The sequence below is a fragment of the Zootoca vivipara genome, chromosome 13, assembly GCF_963506605.1.
Source record: "Zootoca vivipara chromosome 13, rZooViv1.1, whole genome shotgun sequence".
In the NCBI taxonomy this organism is placed as follows: domain Eukaryota; kingdom Metazoa; phylum Chordata; class Lepidosauria; order Squamata; family Lacertidae; genus Zootoca; species Zootoca vivipara.
The window spans coordinates 39,958,646-39,975,595 of record NC_083288.1 but is presented as its reverse complement, the minus strand read 5'-3'; the positions used below and the strand labels follow the sequence as shown (position 1 = coordinate 39,975,595).

The window sequence follows — 16,950 nt, the reverse complement described above, 5'->3', positions numbered from 1 at the left end:
CTTAATAAGTGTGTGTGTGTGTGTATACCTTCCTTTTAGTCATCTTTTTTCTTAAACTAAAAGCCTCAATGTGTTTAGGCTTTCCTCAAAAGTGCCCTTTTGGAGATGGGATGATCAGAACATACATTATTAGTAATTTATAGCACATTGACAGAAAAATGAACAAAGCAACTTTCTTTCAAATTACCAATGGAAGCAAAGAGTTGCCAACTTTTTTTCTGGCAAAGGTTCATGTAGCAGCTTTGACAGCCAGTAATTCAGTGGGCGAAGATTTACTTCCCATTACAACCCCTGCATTTCGGGCTTCACCAGCTGAATTTCTGTGAATTAAAGGTGGTGGCGTGTGAGGAAAGACTACCATTTTCCATAGGTGAGAAAGGGAACCAGTTGCCTATTGGCCCGTTTTAATTCATTTAAAATATGTGCGAAATTTAAATAGTCAGTATCCCAAAACTGACGGTTATTTTAAAAACAAAAATTCGGAGCTGCACATTCCAAATCATTTCCACATGACACGACTTTTTAGCAAGTGACTACAGTACTGTATTAATTGAGCGATGGCCAGAATTAGTGGGAAATTCTAAGCCTACACGTAGCTCTATGGTTCTCAATGACGGCCGATGAAAAACGACATCCGGTAGACGCAGATGAACTTCCGGCAGCGGCCATATTGAAGTCAAGAAAGGAACATTTATTATGGGAGTCCCAAGTCACTTCCTCCTCCTGTTGCTATTGTTGTTGTGTGTTTTTTTAAAAAAATCCTCCGTTGTACTGACTTTCGACTGACAGAGAAAAGCGGGGCCGGGTAGACTCCATAATATCAATAAACACACTAAATCAATCCCTGGTGGCTGATACTTCCGGTCTGCCTTCCCTTTTCCGTTGCTTCTCCACTGGCTGTGGGGTTGAGGGTGAAAATCGCCTTGTCGAGCGGCCGGGCGAGAAAGCGCATGCGCAGTGCGAGCTAGTTGGGGACGGAGCGTTTCTCTCTCTCTCTCTCTCTTTTGCCTCTCAAGCAACCTACCCGCGAGGAAGGAGGGGGAGGAAGCGGAGGCGAAGTAAGAGGTGGAGGAGGGACCTCCAGCGCGCGTGCGCAGTCTGCTCCTGCCCCTCCATTCTGAATAACCCCCTCCTCCCCCGCGCCGCTTCGTCCCCGGGAGTGCGAAAAAGAAAAAAAGGAGGGGGAAACAGCTATGAGGGACCGAACGGACGAGATCAGAGGGGTGAGAATCCTCGCGTGACTGGCCACGCCCACAACGGTCACTTTTGCTCCTCCCCTTTCCGTATCTCCTTTGCGCCGACGGCCGCGCTCTCACCCCGCGCGCCGCTTTCCCCTCGCCTTTTATAGGCTGTTCGCTCTCCCTTCCTTCTCGTCCCCCCTCCCCTTTTGCTCTTCTCGTCCTCCCTAAACCTCACCCCAAATTTTAGGCCTCCTAAACCTCACCCCAATCTTAGCCCCTCGACCTCTGAAGGCCGATTTCCACCTCCCCCTCACTGACCCCGACCTCCTCAAGGGGCTTCATTGCTGCCCCCGCGCAGGGTGTCAGGTGCGCACCTCCCCCACCCCAAAAAACACAGCCAGGAGTTTGCCATTTTCGTTTTTGTTATTCGCTGCCTGGATTTCATAAATTTCAAACTTCCCTTCCCCTTGACAGTCATAAAAGCTTTCCTTTCCAAATGCGCGTTTTTTCTCTCAGGCTCCTTTGGAGGGCGCTGTTTTCCCTCCCTTCCTCCCATGATCATGGTCTCCCACTTTTCTACTCGCCTCCCCCCCTCCCAGTTCTGGGTTTATCTGCTCTCTTCATCCCTGTACTGTATCCTCCTATTGCTGCCGCCAGTTATTTCCCCTTCTCTGTCACCCTCATTATTCCATCCACTCTTTGGGTTGCCCTCCTGAAAGTATCTTCATCTCTGCCCTCCCTTTTCCACAGGCTGCCTCTCAGCATTGTTATATTTCTTCCCCCATTTGTCCTCACACTGTGCTCCTTTTGTCCCCCATATTCACATAACAATCCCTTGTCCCTCCTTGCATTGGTTCCCTCTTCACTCGTCTTCTCATCCGCTCTCTTCATAGGCTTTCTCTTAGCTTCTGCCCCCCACCCCAATGTTTAAGTGGGAAACACCATGGAAAGGAGTTGGGGTAGAGCACATTAGGGCCCCAGGAATTTCCAGAGATCGAAAGAAGAAGTTGGAGATGTTAACTCATTTGGGCAAGGCAATATTGCACACCAAAGCAATACCCAACCCCAAATAACGCCACTGGATGTTGCATTGGTCTTTTGTTTTTGGGAGACAGCAACTGGTGGTGGTGGTTTTGGTTGGGGAAATGTGTAAAATCCAGCTCAGCCATGCATCTTACCAGGTGACCTTAGGTCCTCAACTCTCAGCCTTTCGTGTGGCTGCTGCCCTGATCTCCTTGGAGGAAGGGTAGGATAGAAATACAGTATTAAAAAAGAACCAGAATGTAACTGATATTACATTAAGAAGTTACATTTAGGGACTCACTTGTTACAAGATTCCAAAATGGTAAGTGGTTTGAGAGGGAGAGATAGAGGGGCCAAGTTTGATTTTGTCTTAGGGTTTGAACAATGTTTGCAGATAGCTTATTGTAAAAATCACCTTCCACTTAGTTATGCATTACATTTAAGATGCTTTTCGGTGTCTGCAAACAATACTATGGCTGTATTCCCGTTGCCTTTCTTGTCCTCCAGAATGCTTCAGCTGCTGTGTATCAACATGAAATTTCTAGGCCAGGCATCCCCAAACTTCGGCCCTCCAGATGTTTTGGACTACAATTCCCATCTTCCCCGACCACTGGTCCTGTTAGCTAGGGATCATGGGAGTTGTAGGCCAAAACATCTGGAGGGCCACGGTTTGGGGATGCCTGTTCTAGGCTTTACTTTGTTAAGATCTCAGTGTCTCTGTCTTGACCGTTCGTCCCTTTGTCACCCCATCTTTATCAGTAGCAAGAAAATTCAGATTTAGGAAAAATATTGTTGACTTCTCATGTCAGTTTCAGATGTTTGTCGTTCTTACTAGAAAGGAAACCAGGGTGGTTTCACACTAATATACAAACTAGCTGCTAGTTTTGTTTTTTCCTTTCAAGTCCGTTGTCAAATTTGACACAGGAAGGGAGTGAGCTGGCACATCTGCACCATGCCATGCACAATTGTATATTCCAATTAAGCAGGGGCTGAATCATAATCTGTGGTTTAAGTTTAATTGGCTAAAGCTTGCAGCCCTAATTAAAGAATAGTAATGTTCCTACTACCTATATAGATTATTTTTGATAAAGAAGATTGTTGGCCTTTGAAAGCTTATGCCACAATTAAAATAAATTAGTTTTAAAGATGCCACCATAGTTCTTCTGGAGTCATCTACTTTTTGGAATATATAGTTGGTTCTTTTCATAACATTTCTGTTTGAGAAAGTGTCTCACAAGCAGGATTATCTTTATTCCTTTTTATTATTTAAAAAAAAGCAAACTAAATGGAATTCTGCACAAAGGTAATTCAAATGACAATTCTGTCACTGCCTTGTAAGTACAGTGCAGCATTAGAAAGAGATTCAGCCAGCATGGATCTCTAGCACAGGAGAGTGCACATTTGCATAAATATTCTGCATGAAATAGAGGGGCATGGAATTATGGAGGGTGCTGAAGCCCTGCCCCAACTGCTAGAAACTTTGATCAACCATTGTTTGGCTATTGACATTTCACCTGGTGTTGAACATGTACATTCAAGCCTTTCTTATCAATCATGAGAGCTAGAAACTAGCTAGTGATGTTGTGCTTTTAAAATTTATTCAAATGAAAGGTAATCAAATGAAAGGTTTTTGGAACTGGATTCTATACCCTAGGTCACATCTTGGGGTTTGATTTGCTCCAGCAGAACCCTGGCCCATATGCATATTACTAATAAGACCTGTGTTGTGCATCTTCTTAACTGGGGGCAAAAATTGCCATTGCTACTGACACAAGGAAATTTGAGGTCCAAGTGAGTTGGAGCAGCATTCAGCCAAAGTACACAGAGGCACATCCCAGCCCCGCTGGTTGAGGTCTTCATCCCAAATCCAGGTCTTCATCCCAAATCCTTCATGAGTAGTATGTGTCATAGCCAATTTCCAATATAGGAGCAAAGCACATTTTTTTTGTTCTTGCTTATGTTGAATTAAAGACTGAGGCAAGAGTGTTCTCCAACAGAGGAAGCCCTCAGTGTCCAACTTGTCTTCCATGTTTCCTAGTTACAGATTTTTCTCCCTTTTGTACAAGATTACATGTTTTAAAATTAGTCAGATTTGCTGTGCAGCAAAATGTAGTGACCAGGTTGGCATCCACACAGAGAAATGTGTGTTACATTATATGCAGTGTTTGAAACTCCCATTGTTCTAGGTGCATTTTGCAACAAGGAAAGACTGGAGAAGAGACCCTCTTAAGAATATTAAGGGGGGGGGGGCGCAGAGGAAGGACTAGGCCATGTGAAAAATGAACATAAGATTTTAGCTGCAGTTCACTGATTTTCAGCTTTGTATCCTTGTTATAAAAAAAGCGCGCCTAGACATTCCGTTGTTGCGCCCATAATCTAGGTTTAAGGTGCCATTTAACTCCTAGCTTTCATATCTCAGTTTCTAACACTGTTTACATGCAACATTGTTATGCATCTCATCCAGCAATAGATGCAGGTACCCAATCTACATGCCAGTTTTCCACATGTTATGGCCAGATGAACATCCAGTGCCAATTGCACATCTTCTCACAGATGCCCATAGCTCTCAAAAGTTCTGTATTAAGAGTACAACAGTGTGTGTTGATAGAGAATAGGGAGAAAAACTGAATACACAAGACAGTTTTGTCTGTTCTTCTTCACAGCTGACTGGTGCCAACTCAGCTTTTTAAGCAACCATGAAATGTTAGATTCTGTTCACTCTTAGGACAGGTATCTTCTGTACTATGCAAAATGGAATGAAAAGATTGGTTTTAAATTGTTAGCTGATTTGGAAGTTGGTTTGGATAGAAATGTTTGTAAATGAATGAAAATGAATCTTGTCTAAGAGCAGTGTGGGGTTTTTGGGTCTGTGTTTCCCCATTGTCATTTGCAACATGTGTGCAATGAGTGCTTTGGTGCATCCGATCTCTTCACTCTACATCTCTCTTTAACAGAAGGATGTCGACTCGGACTGTGAAGAGACTGAACTCGATACTCTGGTCCCACAGCCAGGATCAGCAAGACCCAATGGCTCTCCAGATCCAACTGACGAATTCTTCCGAACGGTACCACAATCTTTCTTTCTAAGCATGTGCGGAGCTGACTTTAGAACTATCTCCCTGTGTGAGTGTGTGTGTGCACGCGCGTGCATTCCAGGCGCTGTGTGCATTGGCGGGACACACATAAGCCTGTCCCATCCTGCATCTACCAACGTCCCACCCGCTTCTGGTGCCAAAAATTGCATCTATCAGCATGATCATCTTTGTTTTCACTATCCCATGGAAAGTCTTCCACGACCACTTGACTTTTTTCTTGCTACAGTTGCTATTGCATGCTATTGGTTTGTTGCTGTAATGTGTCAGAGGAGTTGGAGATCTTTTAGCTGCACATCTGAAGAACAATAAGACAGTGCTTACCTCCCTGTCCTCCTTTCCTTATGTTAAGCTTTGGAGACCATCCTCCAGCTGCCACTACCCAATGAGGTGAGGCAGGTGGCAACAGGAGAAAGAGAGAGCACCTTCGCTTTGGAGGTGCCCTGGATGTGGATGTGGAAGATTTGCCCACTGACTTCCTTGTTATCTTTTCAGTGCCAGACAAAAAAGTTCTATTTTCCCAACCATTTAATAGTTTCATTCCCTCTGAAATTGGTTTTATGCTGAATTTCTATGTTGTTTTTATATATCATGCAGTTTTAATGTTCCTGTTTTTATGAATTGTATTTGATTTTTAATGTGCTGTGAGCTGTATGGGAAGAAATATTTTAAATACAATAAGAGGAGATAATTTGAATTCTGGCATCCGTGAACAGTTTTTGGTAAACTGAAGCTGCATCAGTATTGCCCGCACACAGTAGAGTTTTTGTGTGATTCCTTGAGGGTGCAAATCACTTGAGCATTTTCTAGAACTCTATGGAGCAGACAGATTATGCTTTCTGCTTATGTAAATAGATCTAGTCAGCCATTTCCCTGTGCTGGTGGCTTGTAGTTATACGTAGTGAGATATGGGTGGGTTTCATACTATGGAGATATCTCTTAATTGGCAACCCACTTAATTGATGGAGGTCAGGGTTCAGCTGGTTAGAATTGGCTCCTTCTCATCATATCATTTTTTATTGCCTTCTCAGACACGTGGGATCCGTGAAGCCTTGAGGACTCTGGGAAGCAAAGTAAAAGATCTAGAGAAACATCAAACTACCATTTTGGCCACACCTCTCCCTGAGGATAGTAAGTTAGCAGTGGGGGAGTGCGGGTGGTGAAGTAGAAGATATGGGCTGTGGGAAAACTGGACAAAGAAGCTCTTGGAGGTAATTGGCCAAGAAAAGTTGCAGAAAATGGTGAAATTTAGGGGCAGAGTTTAGTGGTATTTAAATTTCATGATTTAAAGTGGTGCAAAATTAGAATTACCTTGTCGCAAAGTGCACATTGCTGTTTTTACTCCTAACAGCCTCATATCTTGCTTTTCTTAAGAATTATAGTTTGAAAAGGTTCAGAGTACTATATTGATTCAAAATGAAATCCAGTTGTATCTAAACGAAAACCTGCTCCTTAATTTCAATTGCCATCATGCAAAAATTGGTCATGATATTTTAAGAGGTGTCCAAATGCATAGAAATTAAGCAAATTTCCAAAATATAATTGATGTATATTCCATCTTTCTTCTGTGGAATTCACATTAATGTGCATAGTATTCTTAGGCAACCTCCAATCAAAGCACTGACCAGACTAGACCTGATTAGGTTTAGCAAGGATACTGCATTATGTGCCTTCAGGCCAGATTATGGATTGCGACAGTTTTCCATCAGTGTGTGTATGAGCACAGTAGACAGATTCATGCTCCAGAGTTGCTTACAGCCTAAAATAGACAGCAAGGGAACAACAGAAGGATGGAAAGGCAAACAAGGGTAGGAAGAAGTGGATAGAGGCAAATGCTATTCTGGATTGTTAAAAGCTTTTGGAGTGAGGATTCAGATGGGTGGTTCAACTGTCAGTTCACAGTTAAGAGATTTAGCTGCACAGGGCCAATTGTTAGAACATTAGAACAGTGTTTCCCAACCTTGTGCCTCCAGATGTTTTGGGACTACAACTCCCATCATCCCTAGCTAGCAAGACCAGTGGTCAGGAATGATGGGAGTTGTAGTCCCAAAACATCTGGAGGCACAAGGTTGGGAAACACTGCATTAGAAAACCAGAGGGGGGTGGGAATGAAATACATTGCAAGCAGCCTTGAGAACTTTGATTGGTTGGTAGAATTGAAGTACTCTAAAGTAAATAAGAGGAAAAGCCAAAGTCCATGCATAAAGGAGAAAGGGTGAGGAAAGAGTTGAATGAGCAGATGTGCCAAGTTCACGTTCAGAGAAGAAGGGCCCTCTTGAAGAGGGCAGCTGGGGAAATGGGTGGAGTTGTTGGTGGGATATATTGAAGAACAAAAGCTGAAAGAAACAGGATAAATGAATAATAAAGGAGTTTTGCATTGAGGTGAGGAGACGAGGTTCTAGTTCAGGTGGAAGCATAGAGCTTTAGCCAAAACAATATGGAGAAACAGCCATTTTTGCAGTGTTCTTCAAGAAGAAATGATATGGCCTAGCAATGGATTGAATGTGGGCAGAGCAACTGTAGTCCATGTTCCCTTCAGTTGACCAAATGGCCTGCGGGAAAGGGATGTGGCAAAGAAGCACCTACATACATAACACCTTAGCAAAAGCCACATGCAAATGTCATCTAATTCTTCTCTGGCACAATCCCAGCTGTTGACTTTTTAACCTTGGTGTTTTCTAGGCATGAAGCAAGACCTGCAAAAGCTACGTGAGGAAATCAAGGAGCTGGCAAAAGACATTCGGACCCGCCTGAAAAGTGAGTGTGGGAGGAGGATTGGGCCTTAATGCATAAAAGGGAAGAGTGCTGCATGTCGGACCTCCTAGCTTCTGCTCTCCAGCTTTGTCTGTGTGCTCACTGCACTGAAACTAGGAGGAGGCCTTCTCTCTTGTCTCCAGTAGAAAGTGATGTGTCTTGATTGCAGCCCTGTTTATTTTTTAATATAGAAATTGAGCCCAAGAAGGATGGGGAAGATGAGAACAAAAATTCCATCAACGTTCGTATGAAGAGAACCCAGGTCAGATGCAGCCCAGCTAGCTCACTTGGGTGCTGGTGAGGAGGAGGCTAGAGAAGTGTACTTAACCCTTTCTTTCCATTTCTGCCTCAGCATGGGATCCTGTCCCAACAGTTCTTGGATCTGATCAACCAGTGCAATGCAACGCAGTCTGACTACCGAGACAAGAATCTGGAGCGCATCAGGAGACAGCTGCAGATCAGTGAGTGTCTGCTCTTTTTTCCCACTGGCTCCAGAGAGGACTGCATTTCAGTGCCAAATCAGCAATCTCGGTTGCTGCAAGGTTCCTACTTACTAGAGTCGTCCCATAAGTTATGGGAACAAGCCATGGTACCAGCCCTAAGTAGCTGGGAAGGTTGTGATTTGCCCAAAGTCATCTGGGTTGCCTGGTGGCTATGAGGAGTATCCTAAGCTTGGATATGGTGCCCTATTCTTCTCACGATGCTGCTGTTAGAGATGTCTCAGAAACACATGAGCTGTTGTGTTTGTAATGCTGGTCAGGGACACATGGGGGCTTTATGTCTTTGCAATCTCTCTGTATAAGTGGATTCTGGCAGTTTTGTTGATTTTTGTTTATAAGGCAAGTTCCTAGATCTTAGGAAGTGGGCAGTGAAAACATGTAAACTGTGCATGGTGCAGGGCCCAGTAACGTTTCCACTGGTCAGATGATGTTCTTTAAGGCCTATTCTTTACACTTTCCATCAGCTAGCAGAAGTGGAAAACATGCAAAATAAACAAGCAAGCAAACTTGATTTGCATTGCACATTTTAGATGCAGAGTCATTTTACAGAGCAGAGGATACATTACATTGGCTTTAAAAAGAGAAAGCCTGTGACCATTGCATAGGTAACTTCCAAGCTCATAACTGCTGTTTTTTGCACAGTTTCTTTCCCATTCATGCAAGTGTGTGTTCAGGCCTGTGCTCCTAAGACAAGCGGAACTGAGCAATTCAAGGATACAGCTGCAGTGATTCCTAGAATGGTGAAGTCTGCCCAAGGCTATAGCACTTTATGCTTTGGAGAAAATGACTATGAATATTGGCCTTGAGAGCACTTTTTTGTTGAGCCTAGGCTCAACTACCACCCTGCACGGGGACTGTTAAAATTTCCAAAACTTGGGACACAAGGCAGGGGAGCACTGGCAACATTTCTAGTTGGGGGGAAGTTGAGAACACTGGTGGTCTTTGTGAGGAAGAGATTTGCCCCATTTCCTCCCTTCTGTGACTAATTTCAGGTACAGGGTTAGCAAAGCAGTGGAGAAATAGCTGCTGGTAATGAGATTCGTTTTAGGGTGTGAATTGGGAAGGCATGGGGCTCAAAGGAGGAGGGTAGATAAGATGCACATTTTTAAAAAATCAGTACTAGGAGACCTGGTTTTGCTAAAGGCTGGCTGTCTTCCAACGGGCAAGTTTTTCTTCCTGAAGCAGTTTCAAAGGTATCCTGTTGTGTGGGGTGGTGGTGGGGAAGGGTTAGTACAACCCTGGCTCCTAATTGAACCCTCCACCTCACAGGTATTGTAAAACCTTGAAGGCCCTTTTGCTTTCAAACAGTCATATATATATATATATATATATATATATATATATATATATATATATATATTCAGTGACGTGCTGCTAGTTGTACATGGGCCAAGTCATCTTCCTGTGGAGACAGATAGCGTCTGTCTGCTGCCCTCTAAAGGAAAATGACCTTGAAAGGCAGAAGAGTTGGAAGGGTAAGCTGCACAAAGCACACTTGGCCTGGGGTTTCACAGCCAAATGAGGGTAGGGATGGGAGGAAAGTTTTCCAGCATTCCTTTCATTTCAGATAGGCCAGATCACACAAACCAAAACATTGTCTGAAATCCCTGATGTGAAGGCTCTCCTAGTCTCCAACAGCAAATAAAGATGGTTTGTCAAGAAATATGCTTTAATCCAGCTGCCCCATCCTTCAGATGAATTTGAAAGCTAAAAGAGGTACCAGTTGTGTAGAGTGCTGAATCGGAGTAGGGGCAGCTGGAAGATCCCCATTCTGAAAGATCTCACAGGAGTGTTTGTGATGCTAAGATTTAATAACAATCTTCAGGAAAAGTGTGAGCTGTATCAGGGCTCCCCCTTAACAATTTTCTAGCGAATATGCACCAAAGGCACCACTAATATTTAAGCAGGGCTTGAAACAAACTAAAGAGTTGGGTCCTCGCTACCAGCTCTGTGGAAGGAGGTGTGAAGGAGGTGTGGGAAGAAGTGTGAACTCTTACCCTGGAAGCCCCCAAGCCTGCCCTACTCCAGTGTTCTGCCTGCAGAGAGTAGGCTGTTTCATATTTCACCATAAAACTTTCTGCATCTCACTGTAGAGGGGGAAAGCTTGCAAATATGTGAACAGATTTTTCAAAAAGGCTTTTCAAAAAGAGCTTTCAGGACAGCTTTTAATAACTGGTCAGTGATGACCCATCACTCAGCATCAGCCCAATCCCTCCTTGTAAAGTCTAGATTTTGGCTTCGTCCTCACCACCAGTGTCTATGGTGTCTCATTTCATCTATACTCGACTTTAACATAAAGCTGAGGCAAAAATCTAAATATAGAGGGGGGAAGGGAAGAGAGGATACCAAACTGTCTAACTAGATTAGTGTTTTTCCAGAGCTCCACAGAACTTTGGAAGCTTTATTTATAAATGTATATTCTCTTTCTACTAAATCGTATCCACAGTGGGTTTTGTTAAAGTTACGTTAATCTTTTAGTTCAGGATTGCACTGAGGCTGCAATCCTGTATACATTTACCTGGGAATAAGCCCCACTGAGCTCACTGCGAATTATTTATGAGCCATCATGCATAGGATTGCACTGTAAAAAATGAAGGAAGATTTAATGCTTTTCAGGCCTGTTGATGTGGAATCAGTTCCCTGAAGGTAAAAAGTTTTGAAAACCTCAGTAACCTAGAATAAAGCAAAGCAAATATTTAAACCACCATAGAAGAATGCAGCATGTTGGAGTTTAGAGAATAAAATGTAGACTTCAGGCAGAGAGCTTCACCTCCCTTCAGCTAGGCAGTACATCACAATAGAAGGCTTTGCGGCACCACAGCCAAATAACAAGCACTGTGTGGCCCTTGAGTTCTGATTTTGGAGGTGTGTGGGATTTAGTGCCTTTAGACAGGAGGGGTAGTGAAAGGGTTAAAGGTAGGCTGCTGAGAGTGAGGGAGTCTGGCTTTGCTTCTTATTTTGGGCAGGAAACCTTGCTTTGGTCCTGAGGCTGCTTTCTTCATTCCCCTTCAGCTAACAGCGGGGCAGTTTCCGATGAAGAGCTGGACCAGATGCTGGAGAGTGGTCAGACGGAGGTGTTTGTTTCCAATGTGAGTACCAGAAGGCAAAGCCTTTGGAGGGCATAAGATAGAAAAGGGGGTCTGGGCCCTCGGTTAACTTATCCAGCCGCACTTGCTCCCCCACAGATCATGAAGGACACGCAAGTGACGAAGCAGGCTCTGAACGAAATTGAGACACGGCACAGTGAAATCCTCAAGCTGGAGCGCAGCATCCAGGAACTACACGAAATGTTCTTGTACCTGGCCACTGAAGTGGAGCTGCAGGTATGGCAGTGGGGGGAGGAGAAAGAAGGTACTCGGGCGGGATCCAGGTGCTCTTGGGAATACAGGAAGCTGCGTTAAGCCAAGTTAGACCATTGGTCCAACTAGCTCGGCGTTCTCTGCACTGACTGGCAACAGTCACATGTTGTTCTCAGCCCTACCGGAAGATACAGTGCTGTCTGCAGGCGCCGAGTCCTTCCCCACTCTTCCTTCCCTCGTGGGAAGGGGTCAACTCACAGTTCCATCTTGTTTCTGCTTTGGCTTCTTACCAACCTTCAAGCTCCTTTCCATCACTCTTCTTGCCAAGTACACTTCCCATCCGTGCCTCCTAGGAGTTTTTACACAGCTTTAATATGGGCTTAGTTATTATGATGAGGTTGCTAGAATTTGAGGAAGTGTGCTCACCTTTTTTTTTTCCTTGCCTGTACTGGATGATTTCTTATGTACTCTCACTGTTTTGTTTGACCTTGTTCTCTCTATTCCTAGTGACCCCATGCAGACCCAGACCCACCTCTTACTACCCAGGGGTAGCTTCTTTGCCCCCTTCACATATTTTCCCTGGCCACCCTCCCTTGCCCCAGCGCTTGTTGTCTGTTGTCTCTTCTCCCCACCCCACCTCTCCCACTCAGCTCAGAGGTTTCTTCATACCTCATCCCCACCCCTTTGACTGCATTTAGGGAGAGATGATTGACAGGATAGAGAAGAACATCCTGGATTCAGAGGACTACGTCAAGAAAGGGCAGGTCCACCTCCACATGGCTCAAGAGAACCAAAAGAAAGCTCGCAAGGTAAATTTACTGTGTTCTCTGGTGAAATTTGGGTTGTATCTTCTTTAAAATGAAAAGATCTCGTTTGTATCATGCTTACATGCAACTGTGCTGTGCAAATGGCAAAAGTTGGCAACCTGGGGACATCTGCTTTGACTTAAGGAGGGAAAGCACTTGTCAAGCCTTTATTGTTCCAAATAGATGTTTGAGATGATGGGCAATGTGTGATGAAATCTTGGAAGAAGGGAGGGGAGGGGGGTTCGTTGAGCAAGGCTTCCCATGACCAAAGTGTTTTGGTGCTTTGTCAAGTGCCTTACTCTTCCTCCCTGTGGCTAGCAGATGAATGAAAAATATAGCAAGAGCTGAGAGCTCTCTCCCTGGCCATCTGCCTTAATACCTTTTTTTGCCTGTTCTCTGCTTTGGGGCTCTGCAGAAGAAGTTCATGATTGCCATCTGCCTGACAGTCACAGCGCTGATCATCATCGTCATCATTGGTGTATCCATTGCAGTTGGCTAGGAGGGCTCCCATTTCTGCCTCTCCTTTCGTGCTGCGTTGGCTGGAGCCCGATGGTGAGTATAGGGGACAAAGATGCAAGGAACGGCTGCACATTTGAGGGGAGAGGCATGGTCAACATCTGGGCCTCTAGAGGCTCATGCTCAAGAGGTGCCTTATCTCATGCCGAGGCAGGTTCTTCCCTCTGGGTTCCAACAGCCTTGATGTAGCTCCAGTGCACTTTTGCAACAATCTCTTGCTGCTGTTAAGCATGGGTGGGGCATAGTCATTTCCAGCTCTTTCTGACCTGGTCTGCACCACATGACAGAGCTAGAGGAGCTGCCTGCAGCTAGTGATGGCTGAGGAATAAGTCACTGCACCTCAAATGCCTTATGCTTCTTGCAATGGCACCTAGACCTGCTAGGTAGGAGGAGGGAGTGGTGGGAGAGGTATTTTGCTAGGTGAAGGGCTTCAGTTGGAAACTGCAGTGAAGAGTTCTGACTCTGCCCTTTCCTTTCTTGTGAATTTTGGAATTTTCCCTTCTCAGGGCTCCATCTCTGGCTTCATCATGGTTCTGGAACGTCTGCCCTCTCTTGGGAGGCCTTTGCACTGATAGATGGCTGGTGGAGATGCATCCTGCCTTTCACCCAGTCCTGAAAGCACATGCTGCCTATGGCTGCCTCCTTTCCTGTTGTCCAGAAACAAGAAGCCCCTGATTTCCCTGCATCCAAAACTGTTTCCAGATGTCTATAGCTCTCAAGATCTATTCTAGAGCAAAGTCTCTGCTGTGTTTATTTTGGACTTCCTAGTTTATTTTGTTTCATGGCTTGTGTTTGGGTCCTGTGTTTCTCCCCCAATACATTCTGTGGCCTTGACCCATTCACAAGCAGATGGCCAGTTCCTGTCTTGGCCTCCTCCTCAACAGTATCCTCCCTTGCAATGAATTCTAGATGGCTCCTTATCTTAAGGAACCCCAACTCTCCCATTCTGGTCATGACAGCTGTGAGTTTTCCTTACCCTTTTTATAGTTCCTGCCTTCTAAAATCTCTGCCTGCCTTAGTTATTTATCATGCGTCTTGCTACAAGCCATGTCAGTTTTTTTAAGCTTCCCCCTTATCACACAGTATATTGTACATCTTTACAAGGGGACAGATGGATATTGTACAGAACTTGGTGGTGGTATGTCTGGTCCTTCATTCCCACACTCAACTCTGTTGGATGTGCATATGAGGGAAGCAACATGCAGCTCTGTTAATTTTTTTCTAACCTGCTGCCTTCGCCCTGACCTTGTTTGTTGGATTTTTGGAGGCCTTTGGTAAGTACATGGGGCCTGTTTCAGCTGAAGCAAAGGGCAGCAAGCCAGGACCTCCAGGTTCACATGGCTAAAATACCTTCTATTGCTTTTTACCAAGCTGTTTGCCTCCTGCTCTCAACTTTTAAAGTTGACACTTTTTCCATGCCTCCTTTATCTGTGTGGCCCTCCTCCCAGCCGCCATGTCCCTGGTGCCTAAGGGGTTGTGTGCTCACACCCCTTCTGAGCCCTGTGTATTATCTTCATCTTTTCTTTAGATCTCTTTTCTCTCTTTGTACAATGAAATGAGAGATAATCCCAGTGCCAACCTAAAAAAAGTATTGGGACGAAACCACACAATGTTCTTTGCTCCCTCAGGAAACCCGATTGCAGGCCTCGAATTAGCCACCTGGAAAAATTGCCCAAGAGGCCAGGGGGAATCAAGATCTTGAAAGGAGGGTTATAGGATGGAGTAGGAGTCCGAGCTCCTTGGGTTTGTCTGTCTGCAAATCTAGCTGAATTGGGTTGGGCAAATCATGGAGAAAATGGAAGCCAGGACCTTTTGGCCTTGTTCCTGAAAATTTGATATTTTTCTACTTTGGAAAAAGAGGACTTGTCCAGATCAAAGCATTTAGCAAACTGTTCCAGTTGCCTTGGAGATTGAATGTAAAGAAAAGAAAAGCAGCCTGCCTCAAATTATTTTGTAATATAAAAATAAAAGCACTTTCTAGAATGTCTGCAAAGTCGTGGTTTCATTGTTGTCCCCAATGCGAGAAGCTCCTTCCCACCATTCTGTCAGTCTTGGATGCCTTTGACTGAAACTGGAAGGAAGAGACTGTGAGAATAACTTGGCAGGGAGTAAGAGTTACACTTGCATGTACGCTTGAAACCTTTAGTTTTATTAATGCGTCACATATTCCAGGCCTTAGCTGTGAAGTTGTGGAACTTCTGAGACCCTGGAACAAGTTAATTCCAGTTTGACACCTCTCTGCTTGTTTGCATTATAGCTGTTGTCTCGCCACACAGAAGAAGCCATAATTTCAGTAGTGATTCATTTGCCCACCCCCCTGCTTCTCTTGTACGGCTATGAGTGTGCTTCGCTCCTGGGGCACAGGCAAGAGAGGATACTTCGAGGGATCTTTCTTGAAGAGGGGTCTCAAACTGCATTTTAAAGTATCGCCCCAAGGTACAAGTTTAAATGCCTCTTCCAAATGTAATTCAAGAGCCTTTTTAAGAGAGCAGCTGTTTTACACTGCTGTGTTCCCCAGAAAGCACCTTGAGTGTGAAGGGAAGATAAACACAGCTAGATACAATCTGCGAAGGAGCCTTGGTTGTGACTCGGGATCTCCGTTTCCCCTTCTTATTTTTACATGCTCACAATGGGAAGCAGCAGTTTCTACACAGAGGACCCCTCAGACCCAGCAAAGCAATATCACCTTAGCTGCTAACACTTCTCGGCTGAGAAAGATTGAATCCAAAGATACATTCTGAGATAGGGTATGGAGGAACTTGATGAAAGCATATTCCCCAAACCAGTGATAAAAGGAACAAAGTAAATTTTCCTCCTGTGCAAAATTTTCCTCCTGTGTTACTTGGCTTCTAACCATAGCTTTTTTTTCTGGAGGGACGACGCAGGGGTACTCATATCCCTAAACATTTTGTGAATCTAAGTTTGGCCTCATTGAGGGGCAGTATTTCAATATGAATAGGAAAATGAGAGTACCCCTAAACATTTTGGGGGGGGGAGCACTGCTTCTTAGCTATTAAAAACTGGTGCCTCCCAATATAAACTACTTAATTTTGAGAACTGACTGCGCTTATGTGGATGGGTTGAGGGGAAGAGCTCTTGATAGAAGTAGCTTTGACTTTATGTTGGCCAATAGGGGGCACCATGTCCTTTTTCTTAACTACCGGTAAATCAGGGAAGGGTTTTTTTTGTTTTGTTTTACAAAGAAATTGTCTTTAATTTGGTGCACTAAAAGAACTTTGAGTTTGGTCATTCTCTGCAAAGTGTAGCATTGGACCTAAGCATCCTGAGAACATCAGCATTTACACACACACAGACCTGCAAGTTTCAACTCTGCAAGTTATATTAAAAAAAAGGCGATAAGCAGAACAAATTGTCTGTGTAGCGTCCCTTGCGCCCAAGGTTTTGTAGCAGAAGCATAGAGAGAAAATCTGGTCTGAGAAGTTTAAGTCTCCCGCCGGCTTCTTTCTTTCTCTCCCCACCCTCCACCCCACTGCCCTCCCAATTATTTTAAGGTTTCTTTCTACTTGTGGTAAGCTCTGACGTATATTGCTTTTTGCCTCTCTTGCCACTTCCTGCCTCAGCCTCTTACTGAAGACTGTGGTGGGGGCGGGGGGCTAAACTGTGATGTGGACTGTGTGCTCTTTTTGACATTTGTGGCTGAATATTTGGTACAGCGATTTCAAAGAAGATGCAACATGCTTTTCCAGTTGAGATGTAAGGTGCTTTCTCGTCAGTCTAATCACTTTTATAACAAAAAAATATTGTGTGTGAGAGAGACA

General features: G+C 44.4%; 1 protein-coding gene across 1 annotated transcript; it reads left to right on the top strand.

The window, feature by feature from the left end:
• Positions 1 to 996: 996 nt before the first annotated feature.
• STX4 (syntaxin 4) lies at positions 997 to 15,210 on the top strand. The gene is made up of 11 exons (XM_035135282.2): positions 997 to 1,223; positions 5,159 to 5,269; positions 6,328 to 6,427; positions 7,979 to 8,053; positions 8,242 to 8,312; positions 8,403 to 8,511; positions 11,563 to 11,639; positions 11,736 to 11,873; positions 12,548 to 12,658; positions 13,071 to 13,207; positions 13,678 to 15,210. Exons 1-10 carry the CDS (start codon positions 1,194 to 1,196, stop codon positions 13,152 to 13,154), a joined length of 906 nt encoding a protein of 301 aa, XP_034991173.1. The 5' UTR covers positions 997 to 1,193; the 3' UTR covers positions 13,155 to 13,207; positions 13,678 to 15,210.
• Positions 15,211 to 16,950: the final 1,740 nt, after the last annotated feature.

Bases quoted from the DNA above. Each gene is read 5' to 3' on its own strand.
- STX4 (XM_035135282.2), top strand. From the start codon at position 1,194: ATGAGGGACCGAACGGACGAGATCAGAGGG. The intron at 5,270-6,327 runs GTACCACAATCT...TTGCCTTCTCAG, and splicing joins CTGACGAATTCTTCCGAACG to ACACGTGGGATCCGTGAAGC. The intron at 11,874-12,547 runs GTATGGCAGTGG...GACTGCATTTAG, and splicing joins CCACTGAAGTGGAGCTGCAG to GGAGAGATGATTGACAGGAT.